This window comes from Protobothrops mucrosquamatus, unplaced genomic scaffold (assembly GCF_001527695.2).
Source record: "Protobothrops mucrosquamatus isolate PMUCROS unplaced genomic scaffold, P.Mucros_1.0 scaffold27, whole genome shotgun sequence".
Classification (NCBI taxonomy): domain Eukaryota; kingdom Metazoa; phylum Chordata; class Lepidosauria; order Squamata; family Viperidae; genus Protobothrops; species Protobothrops mucrosquamatus.
The window spans coordinates 677,066-701,134 of record NW_015386412.1 but is presented as its reverse complement, the minus strand read 5'-3'; the positions used below and the strand labels follow the sequence as shown (position 1 = coordinate 701,134).

The window sequence follows — 24,069 nt, the reverse complement described above, 5'->3', positions numbered from 1 at the left end:
ATTTTGAAGCACAGAAGGGCTGCTGAGAGAGGCTGAATGTGGAGAAGGAACAGACATCCCAGGCCAGTGTTGGTTTTGGGGAGATGGTCTTCCCTTTGCCCCCCAGGCCAACTGACCATGTCATTTCCTAAAGGCGGAAGATCATCGACTTGGGTGAGGTCTGCCTGCGTCTGCTGGACGGCCTGCATGCTGGTGTTGATGGTGCCCATCAGGGCCTGTTGGGCCGAAGTCTGAGGAAAGCCAAGCAAAGTTCAGCAGATCTTCTCCTGCAGAGGGACCACTCAGCAGGACTCTGTGACCAGGACCCCACCCTTGCTCAGAAGGGGGGGAGTGGCTTACCAGAGGGGGCATGTGGGCCCTGTGCATCTGCCCAACCGTCACTTGCTGCTGCGGTGAAGGCATGCTGCCCACGTTGAAGATCTCTGGGCCGGTGGAGCCCGAGCGCATGACGGCTGGAAGCGCCACGGAGCCATGCTCCACCTTTCCAGTGCGGTTGAACTGCTGCTGCAATATTGTCGACCTGCCAAAGGAAGGGAAAAACCAGGCTGGGAAGAGAGTTCCTTGCCCTCCTTGATCCTTCCACGACTGGGCTGGTCCACCAGCTCCAATTCCCCAAACACCCACTCTTCCACCCCCTAAATGTCTGATGAGCTGCTCCTGGCCCCGTAAAAGCTTGCACCCTCTTATGGACTTCATATTTGACACACCCCAATAAGATGGCCAGCATTTGAGAGATGCAAACCGCAAAATGGAAGGAAGGCCTTGGAGATGGGAAGAAGAGCAGCTTTCATGAAAAGGAGGTGAGACTTGGAATAAAGGAGCATGACAGATCATGGGCCCTGCCACAAAGACCTGCCAGAAAAAAACCAGCCCTCTTCCACCTACTTTTTGGGAGAGACAGATTCTTCTAGCATAGTCGATTCTTCATCTCCTTCCAGCCCAAAGCGATCCTTGCTTTGCTTCTGCAGAAAAGGCAAACACAGGTTTTCAGTCCCTTCCTGTGTCTTGTGAAACCATCTTCCTTTTTGCAAACGGGTCTGAACACGCAGCCCACTCTGGAATCCACTTGGGGCTCTAACCCCAGGCCCTTTGGCTTGCCAGAGAGGCTTCTGGGCAGTTGCCCCAAGGCCTAGATCACGGTAGGGGCAATTCCCTATCACCAGTGCCTATGATGCCCTGCCCACCAAACACTGGCCAGGGCGGAGGCATGAGACTGCAAAGTGTCCTGGGAATGAAAATAGATTAATTCTCACCTCCTCGCATGACCTACATACATGGAATGGAATGGCAGCAACAGGGGAAGAGAAGCACCAGAGGCCCCTCTCACCCCCAACCCAATTCCCCCCTGTCCCCCCCACTTGGCAGTTTGGGGGCAGGTGGCTGGGATGGCTGCCTGGATGCAGAGTAGGCTGTGGCTCTTCCTTCATGTTCAAGGTGACCGGAGGAGCACCTGGGCCCTTCCAACAGAAGTCGAAGGTGTCTACCTTCTTGAGGATGATGTCAATGTAACCAGCGATCAGCTGAGAGATCTGCTCTCCTTCAGTGGTCTGTACTGAGTAGTAGCTTTCTTGGTACTCCCCAAAATCCTAAGGGAAGATACAGCACTGTTTGCATCAAGATTACACCCAGTTTTCCACCGGGAAACATTTCTTCTGCTTCTCTCTCACCACCACGAATTACCAGGGTGAAGCTTTTGGGTGAGGCCGCCCAGCGTTTCACCGTGGTCAGAGGCCACTCCTGCAAGACTTCCTTGGTCTTTTCATCCACACGCATCACAGACTCCTTGGTAATTCCTAGCAAACGGGGGACCAGTTTGTTCTTTCCTTTCATTTTCTCCTGTGAAGGGAAAAAAACCGAAACAAAATTTGAAAGAACGTAAGAAGACTCCTGAGGAAGGATCCAGCTGGAGGCCCATCTAGTGCAGCTTTGGTGTTCCTCAGAAGCCAAGCAGATGGATCCAAGAAGCTCATCAAGAGGGCGGTCGCACAATTCCACCCAACAGGAGGTAGGAAGCAGTCCTGCAGTGCAGCAGCAAATCCAACCCAGGTCCTTTGTGGCTGAATCTCCTCTTACCACTCTCAAAAAACTAAATCTATTTTTGCATCTGAGAGCAGCAAATTCTACGGTTTAATATGTGCCAAGAAGCCCTTCCTTCTCTTGGTCCTGAATCTCCTTGCCTCGAGGGCCAGTCAAGGCTGCCCATATCCCAACCACCTTTCCTACCTCACCCATGACCCCCTGGACCCCCGTCCTCTTTCCCCTCCCCCAAAGCAAAGCCTTTCCTCCATGACCCACTGCCCAAGTCCGGAGTTCATTGGTGTGCCCTTTTGGGCATACTCCACTTTGGCTCACAGCTCCAGAAAAGGGGCTCCTGGTGTAATTCTAGCTCATGTTTTAATGTTAAAATAAGTTAACTGAGATAATGGACACTGATCTTTATTTGCCTCAGGTCTCCTTAGAACGTGAACGGTCCAGCAACTAAATTTTGAGGAATTGCAAACGGTTGGCCTTCAATAAAGGACTGCAAAAAGAGAAAGTCATGTCTGCTATTATAATGTATCCCCATTCCCCAAGTTACAATAATTCATTCAAAGCAGAGGGGATTAAATGTTTGGAGCATTCGTTAAACAGCTCCGGTTTTTAAATTCTCTGCCTTCCTCTCCTCATAAATTGATCACAGCCAGACATCTCACACTGCTGTTCCAGAAATGACTTAATTGCCATTTGCTTCAGTCAGCCCTAAAAAATGGAAAGAGTTCAAGGAATGCAATATGCGTTTTTAATTGAATGCACCCCAGCTTATCACTGCAGTAAAAATAATTATCCGAATTGTTGTGTTGGAAATCACCTGTTAGGAGAATATCGAAGGAATCTGAGTGTGAGAAAAAACACGGCTTAATTGTGTTGCAGCATTCTGGGAAAAATAACTGGTGTACTAATCGCTCCTTTGCAGGGTGGTTAATTCACCTGAAGGGAACACGGAAAGGAAATGGCTAATCACAAAGCGCCACTCCGCTAGCAAAGGGCACCTTCTCAATCAGGAGAAGGAAGATCTCCCGTAAGCGTGAAGTGTGAATGGTTCGGCCAATGCAGAACTTCGCAGAACTTGATTTTTCAGGGGGGGTCCAAGAACAGCAACTAGGAATTATCAGCCAAGTTCACACTACAAATTCAAATTTGGCTCAGTTCAATATCAAAAGGTAAAGAGGGGTGTGTTTCCTTCGCTCTCATTTAGTTTTATGATGAGGTGCCAAAAAGTCAATCAGGCTTGGCGAAGTTGTGATTTCTCTAAGTCAGAGGTGGGCAACTCCGGCAACTTTAGCACCTGCGGACTTCAACTCCCAGAATTCCTGAGCCAGCATGGTTGCCAACCCCTGCTCTAAATCTGCTCAGTGTTTGGATTAGGAAACTCAGACTTAGCTTTATGATAATGCCACTTCGCTTCCTGCATCTGGCTACATGATGGCAAACCCAGTCAAATTATTCATATGTTCTTGGCATCAAAATATTATGGGGTTAAAAAAAAGATACCAGTCCAGACCAGGAAGGGATGTTGGCCAAGACCAGGTGAGCAAAGGAAAGTCTTTCAGTTCTTCCCTCAACATTAAACCCTTTGAGTTGAAAAAGGTGCAAACTCTTTAGCCGGGTCTTATGAAACATATTCTTCACCGTTGCAAGCATCAGCCATTGAATCTAACTGAGTACATTTAATTCAAGTCCAATTCCTACCTTCACCAGGAAAAAGGAGACTCCATAGGTCCTCAGAGACCGGGCCAACTTAACGTACTTCACTTTTGCCTCTATTTCAGTCATCTCTCCACAATCCTTGTGTTCCTGTGGTGAAGAGGACTATTTTTGACAAGCTGACACCTCCTAGGAGAATGCTTCAACCATTGTGGAACAGGCAGACTTTCAAGGTGCTGCTAGAGAGAGTAACCTCTGAACTTTTTACTTTATTTGCTTATCAAGATCCATAAGCTAACATGTCTCAACAGACCAGCCCCAGCTGGGCAAGGATATGAGCTGAAATTGGCCATCTTCTCACTTTCTGATCTTCCTTTCTCAGCCATGCCTCATTCTCTACCATCAGCCCTTCCTTGCTCAACCTGGCATCTGAGAGTCAGGTGTGTGTGTGTGTGTTTTGTTTTCATTTCTGTAGCTCATGTCAGCTTTCATTAACCTCTGAGGTTCCAGTGATATTTCAAGGATGTGAGATTTACACAAGCAAAGGTATTTCCTCAGCCCTTGGAAGACAGGCGTCATCTTGCCTCCAAAGGCCTTTTGAAAGAGTTTTGCATCAAGTTTTTGATGCTTGGCATCTTCCAGGATATATCTTATATAGATGGCCAATGTCTGTACTATCCAGAGCAGAAAATGGGACTTTTTTTCAAGCTGACCTGGATGTTCATAGCACCACTTTATACTTCCCACTTCAGGCCAATCATAAATGTTGGTTTCAGTGCAAGGGGATGCTCACCTTGTGTTTAGATCGAACCAGATTAGGCAGTTGATTGCAACTTGGAGGAGAGGCTGCTCCCTATGCCAACTAATTAGCAGACCAGATGTCAAAAGTCTGCTTGCCATCTGGAACCTTTCCTCCCTAAACAGTGAATCTTATAACCCTTAATAACAAATAGTGAAGCCCAGAGTAAAGTTATTTGTATATTTTCAACAGATCTGAGGCTGGCATCTTAATCTCTCCTGCTCTGTTCTGTTTGATAGGAATTGTTAAAGTGACCTTAATTAGTATTTTGTTTTTTGAGAACCAAGGCACAAATCAGAAAGGACCTGAAACACATACAGTAAATGGCTTGAAAAAATAGCCCTTAATTTGCTATAATAGGAATATAATTGTAATTCCCAAACTCGAAAGAGTTCCTATCGGCGTCAGCCTTTGCCAGGCCTACGCCCTCCAGATGCTGCCTGGGTGTTGTGGGAAGGGAGTCTGAAAACATCTGGGACACATCACCCTGGGGAAGGCGGCAGTGGCAGATCCTGACCAAGCAGATGAAGTCCCATGCTTTTCATCAGCTGTTTCCCAACCAGATGTATCAATCCGTAACGTCCAGGGTCCCCACTGTTCACACTGACTGAGAATGGTGGGAATTCTAGCTCCAAACATCTGGAGGGCATTTGATGAGAAAAGCTGCATTGGATGCAGCTAGTCAAAACAAGACCTCTCAGCAGAACAAGGATTTCTAGCCCTTTTAGTGCCTTTCGCATCCTATCTCACGATGCACAGAATGAGCAGAACCCCAAGCCCCTGAACCCTATAATCAATTCCACCTCAGCAAGCTCCTTCTTCTCCTTGGGAAGGACGCCCTCCTTTGCTTTCTACACTGCAGTCAAAAGCTATTGAACAGGCTCCTTTCTTGAAGAGAACACCCTGAAAAGCAAACCAGGCTCCCAACCAGACACAAAATCATAATTTAGGGTAGGAAGTTTGCCAAAGGCAGCAAAAGAGAGGAAGAACACCTGCTTCCTTTACACTTGACAGAATGCCACAAAGCCAATGTGGGGCTGCACAAAACATACACACACGAAAAGGAACATTAAGATGCATATTGTACCAGGCTTGGGGAAGAAGATTCCCTCTTTAATTACCTGGAATATTCTCTTTTCAGCTCCTCTTTGCTTGATATATTCTTTGGGGAGAAATTCTTTCAGACTGTAGGAACAAGAAGTCACAATTAATGAAGGGGCTGTCTCTTAATTGGAAAGCGTTCAGCTGTAGTCAGGCTGGCTGGGGCCTTCTGGGAATTGAAGTCCACACGTCTTCCAGTTGCCAAGGTTGAAAAATGGCAGCTTAGAGTTTGTGTGCAGCTGGCCAGTTGTGGTTATTCCATAAACCATTATTAACATGCCTTGATGAGCCCCCCTCAACTGTCCATCTGCAGGAATTCTCTCTCCTTAAAGGAAGCATCCTTAAAGAGCAAATGGTGGGTACGAGGCCCCGGAACTCACCCCCAATCAAGCCTTCTGGATCTGAACTTTGGGCAGAGAGCAACTTGGCTGTTCCGGAGACAGATGCAAACCTTCGGTTATGATTAAACCGCATTATTTAAATTCCATGGAGCTGCTTTAGCAAAATCCAGTGTATATCACCCTCATCATTCTGGCTGCCTCTCAGCATTCCAACATCCGCACATCAGGAATCTCCAAAGGGGTTCCCTGCCCCTTCCCTGAGGCTGGCGTGGCACTGCCTTGCCAGCTAAGGTGGCCTTGCATTTCCAAGGGTGGTGAGCCTTGGCAAAGAGGCCCCACTCCGTCCTTCCGTGCTTTGAGGAAAGAGTTGGGCGTGAGAACCAGACTGCAAGAGGCCTAGGGATAGCAGATGTTGCCCTGGCCTTCTTAGCAAGAAATGCTGGAATTGCTTTAGCCCAGGGGTCTTTGGAGACCCCTGGGCTAAAGCAATTGTGCAGGCAGCTGCCCAGCTCCGTTTAGCCCCAATGGGAAGAGTCTCACTTACTCTAAGAATCCAGGTTTGTGTTTGTGCTCTACGTGAGGCCCAAACTGGATCTGTGCCTGAAAACCACCAAATTCACAGGCCTTCTCGAAGGACACTGGGTGGGAGCCATTCAGAATGTCATCACGGGCCTAGAAAGCAAGCGGGGAAAGAGTCCGTAGCAGACCCAAAGATCTCAGCTCCTCCTTTGCCAATCCCCACGTTTTCCAAGAAACTCGGCACTTCCCTTCCTTACAAAGGAAGTGAGAGGCAGCACCTTCCTGACATCAAGTGCTAATTCAAAGCAGCATCAGTGGGAATAAAAAGCCTCAACATCATGGACCTACTAATAAATGGGGCTACAATACTTAATTCCAGTTTCCAAGATTCTGCAAACTAAGCCTTTTTCCTTTCAATAAATCTAGTTAGTCTAACTCTGCAAGAGTCTCGTTTTGGGGTTGTGACCCACTGTTCAAGGTTCACACCCTCAGGTCACGGTTTAACATTATGTGCGAATACGTGGCTTGCTAAACCAACCAGGGCCAAATTACCTTTGACCTAGCCTGATGGGCACCTCAGCTGCGCCTTAGCAAGAGTCTTAGCAAGTTTACTTTAGCTGCTGTCTTAGCAAGAGGGTCACCTGTCCCACCCAGCACACCTGGACATAGAGCAGGTTGAGCTGGACGGGGTCTCTGGAATCCACGTTCTGGTCAGAGTAGAAGAACTTGCGCCTCAGAAGCAGCGTCTCGCTCTCGTCCACCCCTTGTTCCCGAAACGTTCGGCTGTGATCCAACCAGTTCACTGGGGGCAAAAGGAGAAGCGAGAGTCCACAGGCAGATCATGTCACAGTCGCTCTTCCCTCCCTCCCTCCAATTCAGGGGTCTCCAAACTTGGCAACTTTAAGATCTGTGGACTTCAACTCCCGGAATTCCCCAGCCAGCCAAGTTTGGAGACCCCTGCTCTAATTCCTGAGGGAATTTCCAGTGGTGAAACGTCTCCCGAGGCAAAATCAATCCTCTTCAAGCCAAAAAGGAATCCCCCAAAGCAAGACACTCAGGTTGCCCTAACTATGGTTTAAGCAAACTGTCTGAACTCAGCTAGTTTTCCTCTCCATGAGACGACTATCGACAATTATTGAAAATACGACATCATCAGCGGACATGTTGCAACCTTCATTAAGTGCAATAATCCTCTGTTACCACAGATGTTGCCAGCAAAACCAAGAGAAACAGGAGAAGACCTTGTTCCAACATCACAGCTTCATTATAATTCAGCTTAGCCTCCTTCAGGTCACTGGACTGGAGCTCCCATGATTCCCTACGGGCTTGGCTACTGGTCACTATGGGAGTTGGGCAACACCAAGTTAGGAAGGAGAAAATGCAGAGCAAGGCTAAAAAATGTCTTCTGAAAGCTGGTGAAGGAACCATGAGAATGAACTGTGGTTCATTCTGGAGAGCCCTCTTTTCTTTTCTTTTTTCATTTTAACTCCTAGATTTAGAGTGTGGGCATTTCAAGATATCTGCATCCACCTTAGATTACGTGCCAATCTAAGATGTTCCTACTTGACCAGTGTGACTAAGAATTCGCTCCCATTTTCAAGGCGATCACGTACGGGTTTTCTATCCCTGGAAAAGAGACTCTCTCGGAGGGAGCAACTCACAGTCATCATCAGTGTGCAGCTTGGCTTTTAATTTCTCCATCTTTTTCTCATCCCGTAGCAGCGTTCGATCCTTTTTCAGGGTCCCTGTGCCCTCTTCCTTCTTTTCCTCACTGCCTTCTTGGATTAAGGAGTACTCTTCATAATTGGTTATGCCTAAAAGTGCAAAGAAAGTCATCATTCTGAGCTGCAAAAACTGGCATGAATGGGGAGAATGGGGAAAAGTCTGTTGGTCAGAACAACCCCATTAACTTGGGTGGGAATCATTTTCAGTTCCCTCTGAAGCCTAAAGAAAGAGCAACTTTTGTGAACTGTTCCCTGCTACTAACTACCAGGGTGGATGTTGGCCTTTCCGGAACTTTAAGTAAACCTATCTTGTTCATCCCATCCAGCGAACAATAGAGCTGAGCATTGAGGACAAGCACAAGGACTTCAGCCCATCCAGCAGCAAAAATAGGTAAGACTTTCTTCAGGCAGAGAACTAAGAGGACAACACCTGGGCAGATTCAGGCTGGGAGCTCCAGGAAAATGGGTCGCACAAGGTCATCCTTCAGTCCTTATAGCCCACTTTCAAATCAAGGAAGACTAAGAGAGGCAGACCCTTCTCCTTCGCTCCATATCAAGGGCTAGCCACCTTCTAGATGATAACCAATCTATTGCGTTACAGGCCAATTAATGGGCAGCTGCCACCAGAGAGACACAGCAAGAGAGCAAGAGATTCCCAGCATGTTCTCAATGCATGAAAAGGCCCTTTTGGAGGCCAACTAACTACAGCCTGGCTCAAAAAACACATTTCCTGGAATGCCACTTTTGGAAGCCACGAGTGATGGTTGACTACCGCAGCCTGCCACAAAGTCTACTTCACAGACTTTATACCCTCTTGCATGTGGGGGTTGGCCACCTCAGATCATTTGCCTGGAGGGGAGATTTGATTGTTCTTCTGTATGGGGTTAATCTGCTTGGACACCCATCCTCTATCATACCTATCCGGCTGCAGATGGTCACCAGCAGTTCTCCAACGGTTTTAGAGTCATCCACCATCACCGTCTTCACGGAGCCGTCCAACATCCTGATTTTCTGAGGTCTCTGCTTCTTTTTGTATTCCAAAATATCCTAGGGAGTAAACCATCAAAATATTTCACAGGAGAGACAAACCTGGAATTTGTTGGGTTTCTTTCATTCTGACCACACCCAAGTAAAACAGAGTCAAAGATACCCTAATTAGAACTTGTACTTTCAGGGATTCTCAGGGTTGTGGATGAGATGGAGGTTGACAGGAGCCACTCCTGAACTCTTGTCAGGGAAGCTTTGTCCATGAGGTCACCAAGAGTCAAGGTGGACTCAAGCAGATTTTACCTTTATGCTGCAGAAGGCAGTTCTGTAGCAAGAATATTGGCTTATTTGAACCACAGTTCCACTAACATGCCTAATTGGTCCTGCTTGCACCCTGCAGCCAAAGGCGATCTGCATCCCCAAGAAGTGGAATGGCTCAGCTGTCCTCCTCATTCCCTGGAAGGACCCACAAGCCTTACCCCATTCCGCAGCATGTAGTAATCCAGAGTCCTGCCAGCCTCCAACCAAATGCCTTTCCGTGGATCTTCATCGGACAGAAACAAACCATAGTCAGAGGCTGTGAAAGAAGATGGAAGAGGAAAGCCATGGAGTCAGTTGAAGAAGCAGACCGTCTTTTAGATGTCTGCCTTCCAGTCAAGTAGGAAACTTTGTCAGGGCCTTTGGCTTCATTCTTTAGCCCTGGTCTTCTGCTGGCCCTTCTCGTCCCCTGCTTCCCTTGCTCTTCACCCTCAGCCCTATCTCCTTTTCTCTTCCTTTGGCTATAATTGGCTCCCTTAATTCTGTAGGGTTCCAAGTTTGGGAAGGAAGGAAGGAAGGAAGGAAGGAGGGAGGGAGGGAGGGAGGGAGGAAGGAAGGAAGGAAGGCTCAATGCTGTTTCTATAAAGGGAGGCTTGTTGCTTTTCTGCAGTTAGAGATCCTCTACAATCTGTGGCATAATGTCCTCTGAACATCCCCACCTGCCTTCTCCTTGCTTCATTAAGTTGCTATGGAGGCAATGTCTCTCTCTTGGCTGAATGAGGTTGTCTGTGGTTTGTTCATTCATCTAGCTGCCCATCTTAATAACTCGCCCACAAACAGGGCCTCTCCAGACTCACTTGCCTGTTTAGCAGCCACAGGTTGGCATTCTGAGACAGAAAAGCTCACCCCTGTCTAATCTCATAGACTGAGTAGGGTGATTTTCAAACATCCCTTCTTGTTACAGCACTGATATGCAAGCTATGGTTCAAGAGAGCCAGTGTGGGACCAGGTTTGCCCGAGACTGACCTTGCCCTGTCTGAGCTTCTGGTACCCTCTCACGGATAACCCGGCATGCATCATAGACTGCAGTGGAGGGCTCAAACTGCATCGTCTTCACCACATTGCAATGGCGGACACAGATTTTCAGCGACAAGGCAACCATCTTGCTGGATCACTCGGGGGCTTTTATCTTACCTTCAAAAGAAGCAAAGGAAAACACTGGATGAGTATCGAGAAAAGAATCACAACTACAAGACCAATTCTTCTTCCTTTGAAACTTTCCCTATCACCACCATTCCAAACTGTGGGACGTTGACTTAGAAGATGTTAAGTTTATTTGGCCATCAAGCCAGTGGAAAGCTTCCAGATCAATTTTTTCCTCATCTACTACTCAGCGTATTTTGATCTCAAAACCCAGCATGTAATTTGGGATCTTCTGCAGGGGAAGCCAATGTTCCGTCACTGAACTTCACTTCTACCATAATTGCTCTTGATATTATGGTATGGATATATCCATTCGCTGTGTCCAAAATGTCAAATTCCATGCCAAGCAGTAGCAGAGCAGGTCCAGATTACAATTAGTTGGAATACTATTGGGGGTGGGGGTGGTTATGGGTCGGTTTGCTTTCGGTCTTACTACAGGGTTCATGTGAAGGCCAACCAGCCAGGGAAGGCTCTCCAAGAAGGATTGGGCCTTCCTCCGTTTGCTTTGTGCATCTCCTCCTCCTCTATCTCAACTGTGATGGCAGAGGGAGGGGGATGGTCTAGGACTGTGGTGGCAAACCTGTGGCACTCAGAGCCCTCTCTGTGGGCACGCGCACCGTCGCCCCAGTCCTAGGCCTTCAGCTGGGTTTTATAAAACCTTTTCGCTTTAGGCCTCCGCCGCGGTGTGCAAAAAAAAAAGGTTCATTCAATCAATCAATTTCAACTTCTCGCCGGGAAAAAAAGGATCACGCAAAGTTGGAATTGATTGATTGAACTTTTTAGTCCCACCCAGTCTGCCGTTACCACTGCAGCCACGCCCACCCAATTAGCCATGCCCACCCAATGGGCCACACCCACCCAATGGGCCACACCCACCTGGCACCCGACGATACATAAGTGGGTTTTGGGTTGCAGTTTGGGCACTCGGTCTCTAAAAGGTTCGCCATCACTCGTCTAGGAGAAGCATCTTATGGTTTCTCATTCATCCCAAAACTAGTCTTGGGTCACCAGGACCCGGAAGCCTTCCTACAGCCCCAACAGGACCCCACCAGTTGGAGGTTGAGCCCAAAAAACGAGCCCAACCTTTTCATAATGTTAAAGAGAACCAAAAGCACCCCTCCCCTTTCAGGATATGACTCAGCTGGCCTATTACTTAAGCAGTTCTCTAAAAGCTGGAGTTGATTATTGTCAAGGCTGCCCTTCGCTGGTTCTCTGAGAGATCGACTTCATTCTTTCCAGCAGCTGATCCCGGGATGGGCAGCCACCACTGAGCCGAACCAAGCCTGGTCCTAGAGACACCCCGCCAAGGGAGGGAAGGAATGAGCAACTCCTGGGCTTAGCAAAACGTTCCTCTGCCCCCCCCCCAAGACAGAAGAGGTGTTAGATTGCCTCCCTGCAGAGGGAGGCACCCCCACCAGAGAAGGGATAACACTTCCAAGACTTAGCGGGGGTCCGGAAAATGCTTAAGCCTTTACATCATGCTGTTCTCCAAGAGACTGCAGCTGATGGACAAGGGAGACAGACGATGGAGGGCAGGAATGCTCAGGAAGGACGGCCGTGGCTGCCAGGCGGCATCTCCTCATGCACTGCCAAAGGTGCACCGTCTCAACAAGAGCTAAATGGGGGACACAGTTGTGCAACAGATGATAACTCTCCAGTCTCTAGAAACTTTTCATTAGCAAAAACAAAAAAGGTTTATTCCACCGGTGCCATGTCCCTTTTACTCTGCATCTTACAACTTCTCCCAAATACTATTTCCATACACTGTGTGTATTTTTTCCTGAAATATCAAGGACCCCACTGGGCAAAAGAGATGAAAAGTTACAGCTCTCATTTCTGAACTCTTGAAACACAAAAAAACGCAAAAAACCAGCAAAGAATATTATGGGAAGCTCTCAATCCCAAGTCTTTGGGGTGAGGAAGGGCCTTGCCTATCGGGTGAAAAGGGAGGGATGGCAGTTCCAGACTGTACTGTGCTTCTCACTAGATCTGAGGTCTCCAAACTTGGCAAATTAAGACTTGCGGACTTCATCTCCCAGAATTCCCAAGCAAGCGTGTGCTGGCTAGGGAATTCTGGGAGTTGAAGTCCACAAGTCTTAAAGTTCCCAAGTTTGGGAGACCCCTGCACTAGACAATAGTAAACTGGAACCTTGAACCAGCAATCTGCCAATCACACCTGAAAGACTCACGGTCCTTTCTCTGCAGTAACTCAGGAGCCTCTGCCGGGTGGAGCCCGGCCAAGCAGAGGGATGTCAATACAGATTTTGCACCGCCTCCTTTCCTTTCCCCAAAATTGGACAAGGCAAGTGCAGTTGAATCCCTCCAAAAGGGAAAGCTGTGGAATCTCTCCTTCTCCAACCACTGAAACCAATCCAAAGCTACCTCATCCCATTAAACTGAAGTCCTGCTAAAGATGAAGTTCATCCAAAAGTGACATCGAAACATCTGGAATTCTGGCACGATCCAGCTTTGTAATCAAAACAAGCCACTTCTCCATCCCAGGCCTGCCCCACTTCGCCTGCAGATTTTGTCTCTCTGCAGCCTGTTGTGTTTGGATAGAAAGTCCATCGGGAGGCAGGGAGGACCTTCTTTTCCTCTGATGAGTCAGCATTTGCACCACCCCAAAGACTGAGCAGCTCACAGACCAGCCAAGGGGGCAGAGTTGAGAGCATGTTCTGGCCTTTTATGAACTTCAACCCCCCCGCTCCCCCCCCAAACTAGAGTCGTCCTTCTGTTCCAGGTCTCTTCCCTCTGACCACAAACTCAGGTGGTTGGAACCAGACTTAGGTGGGTTGATCAAAAAAAAAAAAAAGCCTGGCAAAGTTTAAGGTAAGTAACAGAATGAAAACATCAGGACACAAAGCCGGAAGCATGGAGAATTGGAACAAAGGCTTGGGCAGAAAGTGGGTTGGTCAGCCTGAGGCCAAGTGGCAAGCACAAGCCATCTTCCTGAGCCAATGGACACCTGAAACATGAGGAGCATGTTCCCTGGGAGAGTGTGGTTAGTCACAAAACCCCACACTCTGCAAACGCTTTACTATACTCCGCATGCCTTCAAGATACCCACACCACCCAAGTTTTCCTTCTTGTTGATTGATGGGAATAATTTTAAACAGAACCACCACGGTCTGCCAATCACCGTGTTATTTTATCTCTATGAAGTCAATGTGGAGTCTATTTAATCCCCATCTGGATTGGGTGCTGGCATCCCAGGGAAGGTGATTTCAAGGGCTCCTGAGCAGGAGAGCACCTGAGGATACCTCATCACACAGGTCCTGCTCCGCTTGCCAAAAAACTGCTGCTTCTTCAGCCAATCAATTTATGACTGAATGAATCGAGTCAATTTGCATTCTGTTAAGGTTTAAGCAGATGTTGCCCCCACTGGAGCATTTAAAAATGCAAATCTATTCCTGATGTCAAACTTTCATCTGCAACAGGGCAGTGATGTCAGCTTATCTCAGAAAGTTGCCAGAAAACAGATGTCTTTGTCAAGCTCCTTGAGATCAGCTGTTGTAAGGCATCTTAATGCAAGGAAGCTGAATTAATAAGACACTATTGATCTCTGAAAGGCCAGAAGCCAAGGAGCCATAAAGCAGCTGCTTTATGGATAAAAAGGGAAAAGATCAATCAATTGTCCAGACTTTATGTCCATTTGCAAGGAAGTTCTTTTTCCAAACAGTGCAAAATACGTTGCATAGCATGTGAAAATGAAGGTTCTATGAAAATCAAGGACATCCCTGGACAAATTAGGGCAGTAATATTCTGTTGAAAGAGGCACAAAAGCTGGAGATGCAGAGATTACGAGATGTTCATAAATCTACACTCCTCACAACTTTGGACTCTCAACAGATTATATTTAAGTTTGCTAGGCCTGCCAGCTGCTTTCTTGGGCCAGACCTTTCCTTACCCATGACTCAGAACAGGATGGGCACAGGAAAGAGCCAATTACAGAATTATAGGTTGGAGGAGACCTTGAAGGTCTTCTAGTCCAACCCCCAGGCCATTGAGGAACTCCTCATATCTTTCTGGACAACTGGCTATTGGGCCCTTTCTTGAAAACCTCCAGTGATGGAGCACCTACAACTTCTCTCTGCAGAGAGCAAAATGTCTTTTGGGGAGAAAGGAAAATTTCCACTCTTGAGTTTCTTGGATTTTACCCAAAGCTAAAATGATTTCTCACCAACAGCAGATGCAACTCCAACCACCAGACTGGCCCAAACTCTTTAGCTCATAAATATGCAAAAAAGTTTAATTTTGCATGTTGTGCAGAAGAGCCTCATCTGATTTTGTCAGTGGGTGTGCAAATACAACACATCCACCTATGCACATCTCTTATTGGTAAAGATTCCAGGAGGGCAAATTTTGGAGTTAACTTTTGGGGCTCCCTTTGCACAAATCCCATTCTTTGCTAAGCATCTTCCACACCCTTTCATTAAAAAAAGAAATCATTAGAATGAGTAATAGTCTCCAAGCTGTTCTCTTTCTTGGAAGGAAATAACATACTGCCCACCTGGGACCAAATTCTATATTTTGTACCATGAGCTCAGACTTGGTGATCTTCCCCAATTTTCACAGCAACAGATTTATCTCAAAAGTTTGCTCTTAAATATTAACAACTCAGTACTTACACGTTACAGCTGAGCATCAACGCTAACACAGTTTGTATCCCACATGAGGAAACATTTGATGCATTGGGGGTGATTTGAACCCGAATCTTTGCTTCCAATCCATGCAGTGAAGAATTATGCTCAATTTTTCACCAAAGGGAAGGAGGGAATTCCAGAGGCTCCATTGGAAGATGCCCAGCATAGCTGGGAGGGGAGTGGTGGCTCAAAGGGTCACCCTAGCCTGAATTGTAAGAAAATGAACTCAAATGCAGGGCACCTCCCAGGAATTTTGGATCAGGGCTGGTCCGATTCCTTGAGTCTGCTCTCCATGAGCTGAGGCACCGCCTTGCTCCATAAAAGGTCACAGGACACCTCAGAAGAGCCTTTCTCCAACTTGGCCACTTTAAGATGGGTGCACTTCAACTCCTAGAATTCTCCAGCCGGCCATGCTTGAGGAGAATTTCCACAATGGAGACGTCACTTTTCCAATTGCTTCAGGTCAAATCCCCACCCATCACAATAAGAGAGAGGGTTCACTGGAAGCAGGACATCCTTTAGGCCCCTGGACACACGGTATAAAGGGCTTCGTGGCTCATTTTTAACTACCGTACAACAACAAAAGTGCCACTGATTTTATCAACAACTCACTTAAGAGTCTATTTTCTAGACCGGTCACAGGTAGCAGGTGGGAAGCATTTTGCCTGTGAAAACCCCAAGAGCACCCAGACCGAATGAGGCAAGAGACCTGCCTCATCCACCCTCACCCCCATTTCCTCACAGTGGGCCATCAGCTGCCCAAGGAAGGTCATAAGAAGGTCCACCAAGGCAGGAGGAGGCCTTCTTTTTCTGAGACAGGTCAAACCATTATTTCCACCTTGCTTCAGCATTCTGGAAGCTCAAGAAAAAAAAGGGGGGGGTAGGCATCCAAGATCATGGCATCCAGCCCTCTCAATTCCTGGCAAATAGATGGGGAAGAAATGGAGGTAGTGACAGATTTTATCTTCCTGGGCTCCAAGATCACCACAGATGGGGACTGTAGCCAAGAAATTAAAAGACACTTGCTCCTGGGGAGGAAAGCTATGGCAAATCTAGACAGCATACTAAAAAGCAGAGACATCATCCTGCCAACAAAAGTGTGTATAGTCAAGGCCATGGTTTTCCCAGTTGCAACATATGCCTGTGAAAGATGGATCATAAGAAAGGCTGAGCGCCAAAGAATGGAGGCCTTTGAACTATGGTGCTGGAGAAGACTTCTGCGAGTCCCCTGGACTGCAAGGCGATCCAACCGGTCAGTCCTAGAGGAGATTAACCCCGACTGCTCTTTAGAAGGCCAGATCCTGAAATTGAAACTCAAGTCCTTTGGCCAGCTAATGAGAAGGAAGGACTCACTGGAGAAGAGCCTAATGCTGGGAAAGATGGAGGGCAAGAGAAGAAGGGGACGACAGAGAATGAGGTGGCTGGATGGAGTCACTGAAGCAGTAGGCGTGAGCTTAAATGCACTCCAGAAGATGGTAGAGGACAGGAAGGCCTGGAGGAACGTTGTCCATGGGGTCGCAATGGGTTGGACACAAGTTCGCAACTAACAACAACAACAACAGGCATCCTTTCAGCCAGAAAATTAAGCAGCTGCCTTGAAAATCAAGATTAAAATCACTGCTGCCTTCCTTACCCTGGAAAGAGAAAAATCTGTAAATATATCATGTCACTTCCCTGCGATGTACAGAAGGGAACAGTTGCAGCCTTTTACAATACACAGTTCACCCTGACGTGGGCACACCATTTGAGAAAGGGAAGGAAAAGCATCCAAAACTCTCTTTCTGATCAGGCCATCTTCCCCCAAAGGTTACAAAATGGAGGTAGATTTGAGTTTTAAAATTATGGCCTTAGAGACGGGGCAGTCTAGAAAGCAGCTACGTAATTGGAGATTTGAAGGAGCCTTTTTTAACCAGGCCTGACAGCTAAAGCTCACACAGGCTGCTACGGAAGATTTCCAGATCCTGAAGCTGCAAAAGGGGCTCTGTGAGAGCCTTCTATAGATAATGCAAGGCAAGACACAAAATGCTGGCTGGGGAATTCTGAGAGTTGAAATCTATCCATCTTCAAGTTGCTAAGGTTGAAAAACACTGTATTAAACCATTTGTAACCTACCGTATCCTAGTTACCAACTTCCTAACTATGTGACATATTCTAAGATCCTTTTGCTTTCCTTCTCCTGTTGCAAATTTAAAAGGCACTCCTCAAAGGCAATCCTAGATTTTCTTTTGCTTTTGTTCCATTTGAAAGAGAGAAAGCAAAAAAGGAAAGAAAACCCCCCCGGAATGCATAACATATCACAGTCATTATGGTTAGTGCAGGCAAACAAATCAATTACGTTTTGGGTGTGTTTTCTAGAGTGGGAGTATTTCAACTAATAAACAGAAACAGCTTGGATTTTGCACACACATAAAAAATTGTTAGGGTTTCAAAAATTATATTTGTGTAGGCTCCAGTAAGGTGGGGAGCAAACAACACAACAACTAAAATAATGATTTATTTTACAAACCCTTACTGGGCGTTTTGACCCGCTTCCTTGGATGTTTTCTGCAAAAATGAGTATGCTTGTTTTAAAGCTGCTTAAGGAAGCACAGAAGAAACTGCTACAGATGTATAATAAATATTTATTCTTTGCCCAACGTCAGGATTGGGAGACACTAGACAGAGCTGGTCCTATTCCATCTGAAGGCTTCATGTAAACGAAAACTGGAGACGGCGACCCGGCCGAACTTAAAAAACACCCAGGTCTCCTGCTGGGCTCAACTGGGGTTCTCATACCATCCTGAGATGCTGCCTTGCTTTTAACTCACATTATAACTGGGGAAGTCAGCTACTAAGCAAATGCCGGAAACCAGCTTCAAGACAAGGGTTTCACATTTAACTCCGGTGTGAATTTCAGCAAAGACCGGTATTTAAACCTATTTGGGCACCTAGTGACTCAAAAACTAAATCTCTGTGGGAATGTAAGAACCCAAGACTGCAGCTGGTGGGGCCTGTTTCTCCGGCAGGAAGCAACTGTTTTGCCCTGTAATGAATGGAGACCGAACCATGCAATTCAATCTTGTACATATAATGCCTCCTTTCCATGTTTTGTGGTTCCGAGTGTCATGAAAAAATGAACAAAGCCGGCTCTTGGTCCCCTTTTGTCATATCAAGGCTATCTTTGAGTGATACACTTAACCACAAAATAGCCAATTTATTCTGACCTAGATGGTTAACTTCATAGATCAGGGTGTTGTGCAAACCACAGAGATGGAGCTCCTGCAATAAACCATGGCTTAGCCTTATGTGCTAATCCAGCTCTGGATTGTTTTATCAATTACACGCACACACAGACACACACATACCCTGTAGCCCTTTTCTCAAGAGGAAAACTCATGCAAGCAAAGGAAAGAGCACACAACCTCTGTTTGGGGCCATCATCCACTCTGCCTGACCTAAATTTAGCTCTGATCTAAATAAGCTTCCACCCATTCAGGACCCCAAAGGAACCACGTAACTCCCTCCCTCTGCTCTCTGGAATCACCCGGACACGCTGGAATCTCTCTCTCACACACAACTCCAATCTCATTCTGCCTATTTCCCCCATAATTCAGAAGATTTAGGAGAGAGAACTTTTCTCTGAATTGAAAGTTATGCTCTCTCTGTCCCATCTCCAGCCTACATCCAAGCCCATGGCAGCCGAGACCCAGAGCCGTCTCTCTTCCTAGGGAAAAGCTGGGTTCATTCTGGTCCCGTTTAGAAGACAAAAGTTGCTTGCACTTGTGGGAAGGGCCATCCTCTGCCCGAGACAGCGAAGAGCTGGTGATGCCAACCAGGAACTGGCAAGCCTTCTCCTCCAACAGCTGGCACACCCGAGGACAGACAAGGAGAAAGCAGCCAGCGAAGGAACTGAACAGCTAACACTCGGGGGCATCCCACGAGAACTGACTTCCAATGAGTAAGCGGATTGCTTGGAGAGCTTATAATTGATCAAGATGGGCTCATTTAGAACTCTCGTCTATTAAAAAAAAATCCCAACTTGCTTCAAAGTGATTCTTTGCAGGCTCTGCCGTAACCCCAAACGTCCAGGTAGGCTGCCCTCCACCCAACACCTGGGGATCAACAGAAGGAAAAAAAAGAGAGGCTGATAGTGGTTTCTGCATTTCAGGGCCAGGGTATTCCAGGTTCAAGGAATAACAGGCCATATTGTACAATTTACTCAGTGCTTTTTTTCTAAAAAACGTCATATAACCCGCCTTGCCTACCCTACAAGGTTCCATCCAAAAAAGGTGCCGGAACTCCGTTCTGGGCGTTCTATGAGAAAAAAAGCCCTGAATTTACTGAATATCAAGAGTCCCTCCCCCCCAAACACAAACAAACAATAGCATATTTCTGCTGGAGCCTCTGCAAGGAAGCCAGGCAGGAGGAGACAGGCAACTCATCTGCTCTTCTCTATCACAAGAAAAATGTTTATATCACCCAAAGATGCTCCAGCTTGTGTCTTCTTTGATCTCTCCAACCCGGGGTGCAAGCATGCATGGACAGCATCGGCTGCAACTGAACACCACCACTTTGTGCCACACCTGAAACTGACCATTGATCTCAGGGAATTTTATTTGAGAATCTCCTGTTCTTAGAGGAAGGCAATCGAGCAATTGCCTTTCAAACCGCCTCATGAAATACCAACCTGTCTGGGGGAAAGATTCAACGTGAGCATCTTCCACTGAAAACAGATACCGAGCAAGTTCTGCTCAATGGAACGGGAGCCTCAGCTTTGACACAGATGGACGATCCATAACAGACTACAGCACCAGGTCTGGCTCTATACCTCACCTATCATGCCACAGAACACATATCACGAGAGGCATTTATTGTTTGGAGAAGAATCTGGCACGGGGCCTTCACACAAACCGAGAGAAGGACACCCTCGCCACAAGGAAAACTTGGACGGGTGCCAAAACCTTAGAACACAGCTCCAAAAATGCAATAAAAAATACAAAGCGTCTTCCCAAGAGGCCCAGAAGACAAATACAATTTCCAAAACATGCCGCAGCAAAGGACAAGTTACAGCGATTGACTCTTGAAACGTAATAATTACTCCTGCTGAAGCCAGAGCAAAACGTTAACTCCAAATCTGTCTCTTGGGAATAAAAAGTTTGCAGTGGGAAACTGCTGGAAACGGAGCAGATGTAACAGAGGTGAGACAACGTCTTCATCTGACTCAGGGCTGGCTTCCACCAACCAGACCCAACCTTGGACCAGCAGGGTTGGGGGCCGAGCCAAGCCAACAGCCTCGATGAGCCACACTAAAGAATGGGTTGCGGATACAGATGATGGATGCCGCTGCAGACTGCTCTAACAGAAGATTTTGAGTGGATGGATGAGAGATTGAAAGGGGGAGGAGGCAGAAAGTAAACACCACATATCCAACCATGTCCATCTGACAGGAATCTTGAATCCCGGATTTAGGAGATCAAGACCAGCTTCTAGTAAGGAGAGGGACTTTCTTTAGACTTCTTTCCCACAATTTAATTTAAGAGGAATTTAATTGTTTCTGGTCCCAGGAAATGACCCCTTGCAGCAAGAGAGGAGGGGCTCCCAGGACCCTCACTCGGTGGTTTGGACAGGGGGACCCCTTTAGCACCCCTCTCTCTCTCTCTCTCTCTCTCTCTCTCTCTCTCTCTCTCTCTCTCTCTCTCTCTCTCTCTTCTCTCTCTTTCCCTCTCTCTGATCTGAACATTTTTCCCTGCAATTTTGGAAACAGCCTTGCTGTTTCTTCATGTTTTCCAGAAAGGATCAATTCCCCATGGCAACAATGGCAACACTGGGGAGCCGAGTTGGTGTGAAGGCCTCTGCTCCGCGTAGGTGGCCCAGGTGAGTCACGCTGGCAGACGAGAGTCTGCTCTCAAGAGGCCTCTTTGCGCCTGCCAGAACTATAATTTAGCATCTGAAGTTCACAAGCAACCAAAAGACTCAATTCCCTTGGAAGGGGTGGAGGGATGTGACTTCTGGGCCACTGCATTCCATCACACGCTGAGCATGAGTTGCTGGCTACAACAGATCGCTCCCTCCCCAGGACTGGGGTCATTTCCTGTAGGAAGCTTCAGAGGAGAAGGTGCCAAAGTGCAGCCTTCTCAGGAGAAGCTCAACGTCTCAAGATTCATGGACACCCATCCAAGTACCAAACAGGCTCAACCCTGCTTAGCTTCTTCAAACCAATGAAGACTAACAAGGTGTTATGTCCAATGTGACACTAAAACAGGACACAAATCTTAAATAAAACCTATGTATTCTGCAACAGGAACTCCAGTCTTGTAATTTTTCCCAACTATCAACAATGCTCAACTATTACCTACTACAGTCCCACTCGGTCTGGTGCTCTCCAGATGTTCAGGGCAACTGCTCAAACTGCCCGGCTGACCTTGGACGCAGGCATTTTTAGCTTCACAACGTTGGATCAATTCATGGAAGTTCCGGGGATCAACATCTCTTAGCCATGATGGCAGTGGGGCTGTTGGGAGATTCATAGCTTTCCTTGGGCAGCTGGTTGGCTAGACTAGATGGGCCGGGCGTCCCATCCAGCAGGCACAGCTTATGTTCTTAAGAGGACATGTTGGGACACCCACTAGCTGGCGCTGAAGGTTCTTGTCAGCCTCCAGCTTTAATTATCAGGCCCAAACAGCTTGAAATAACTCCAAAGGGCTTCCCAGTTCTGCTTAGAATGCCAACCAAGCTGTGATCCCAGCATTAGAGCAGGGCCGAGGCATTTATTAGCACCAAACAGGAGAAAATCTAAGTGCTTCTATAAGCAGGTCCTTGACTACCTGCTGTTCATCTCATTGGGACTTCAATAAAAGAACCTCTTCCTGGATCATGTCCCCCAAGATCCAAGTTGCCTGCAACCACCTCTTGAATCAGGATGCTGACCCCTCCCCACAATCTTTCCTCTGTGGCTGATGGACACCAATCTTCAACTTATCTGTTGATCAGATCAGTGACCTCCAGACTTTAAAGGGAAAACTTCAAAGCTTGAAAAGAAAGCAGAAGAGGAAAAGGAAGACCTACAAGACACTGGAGGCCACCCTCCTCCATCTACCAGCACGTACCTCCGGAGCCCTGGAGTTCTTTCCAAAAGGAGCCAAGTAACTCAGCACCATCTCAGAGGTCGGAACATCCCTTCCGAAGACCACCAAGCCATTGGCAGGTCAGTTCAGGCCGGCAATCTTTGCCAGTGGCCTCCTCACTACACCAACCAAGAGGTCGTGTCTGCAGGACACAAAGCCATATTTTTTCCAGAGTTTGTATCCTCGCTCAGAGCGTCTTCTCTCCGATTGCTCCCTGGTTGCAAAGGGAGCCTCTTTTTTAGTATCAGGGGACTTCAGACCTGCTGCTGCAAGAGTAGATTTTGCTGTGACAATACAGGACGAGGCAAGGCGGTTTCAAGTTGCAGGGCTATTAATGTCTGCTCAGCAATGCAGGAACCAGGAACGGCTCTTATGTAGAACACGCAACTGCGAGGGGGGGGATAAGCAGCCCTCCAATAATATCTACTCCCCAGGACCTCTTTGCACACAAATATGGTTAGACGGACACAGCCTGAACCACAAGCCATTTCATTTTTAAACTTTTGGTAGCCTTCTTTATTGATTCAAAGGTCCTGCAAAATTGGCATGGATGATCTCTCAACTGCGTTTCTTATCCAAACAACTTGCAACTTTCAAACAGGTTCTTTTGTTAAAAAGTGCCCTTAATACATTTTGCTGGCTTCCAGGGCTAGGCGCTTGGCCGGCGTCATCTCCTCTTCTCCAAGATCCTCCCGTGATTTTCTGCCTCAGTTCCTTTAATGCTGGAGCTCCCTTTGTGCAAGCAATAATAAGATGAAGAGGCACCATGTTTGATCATGAGGAAGCACATCATCCAGAGAGTTGCCCAGAGGAAACCCAGAATTTGATTCCAAAGTAACTGAAGATCCATTTCAAACAACGAGGCATCAGAAGAACTTGAGCTGGAAATACACTTGGCTGGAGACAGCCAAGAATAAATCGGTTTCTGTCTGGCATCAGAAGGCACCAAGAATCTGCATTCTGCATGGCCAACAGATTCCCGCCATTATAGCTGCCCAGATTGGAAAAGAGGCCACTCAAGAAGGAATAGATGCAAGCCACCCACTGACTGTACTGCATCAGCGCTGGCATGTGGGAACACGCTGGCGTGGTTCCCCATTGGAGCATTTAGGACCACAGCTCGCCAAGCTGGGTACAATACAACTAATATTCAAACACATCTCAACTATACAACTAAGAGGAAACTCCCTTTGGGGGAGGCTGCTGTAGACAGAGATTTTGTTCAGTTATTTTGGTTGAATAATTGAATAACATATTTCCATGAACTTGCCTAAAGAATTCCTGCAAAAGTAGTCCTCTATCATGAGAGCTGAACATAGCAAGCCAGTTTTGAGACGGCCATGCAGAAGATTGTTTCGTTCGTGGGCTGGAAGACAGATCTGCTCAAGTGCTGGCAGAAAAAGCCCAGGCGGAGAAGTCTGCTTTGATCTCCAATGTGGCCACTGCCATATCTCCCCACCAGCCATGTTTCTCCAGCAATCCATGGCCACCCTCCACAGATACAGGAACCTGGACTGGAAACGGGCCTGAGAGGATTGGATCAGAAGCAGGAAGGATGGGAGGAGATGGCAAAAGCCTGTGAGGTCTTTTGGCAAGGAAGATGGAGAAGAAAGAAGCCAACAAGCCAAAGATCAATAAACCCAGGAAACTGGAGCGTGGACTGGAGGTACGACAAACCCAAGAGAGGCAGGCTGGCAATTCAACCAA

The 24,069-nt window shown here is 47.2% G+C and overlaps 1 protein-coding gene across 1 annotated transcript in view; it reads right to left on the bottom strand.

Moving 5' to 3' along the window:
* Positions 1-10,575, bottom strand: part of TLN2 (talin 2) — a 40,281-nt gene extending 29,706 nt beyond the window's left edge. Inside the window, 13 exon segments of the mRNA XM_015811033.1 lie at positions 117-230; positions 340-520; positions 886-962; positions 1,485-1,586; positions 1,681-1,836; positions 3,730-3,834; positions 5,605-5,668; positions 6,470-6,597; positions 7,104-7,246; positions 8,106-8,258; positions 9,086-9,215; positions 9,635-9,732; positions 10,440-10,575. Coding sequence (XP_015666519.1) covers positions 117-230; positions 340-520; positions 886-962; positions 1,485-1,586; positions 1,681-1,836; positions 3,730-3,834; positions 5,605-5,668; positions 6,470-6,597; positions 7,104-7,246; positions 8,106-8,258; positions 9,086-9,215; positions 9,635-9,732; positions 10,440-10,575 — 1,587 coding nt within the window.
* Positions 10,576-24,069: the final 13,494 nt, after the last annotated feature.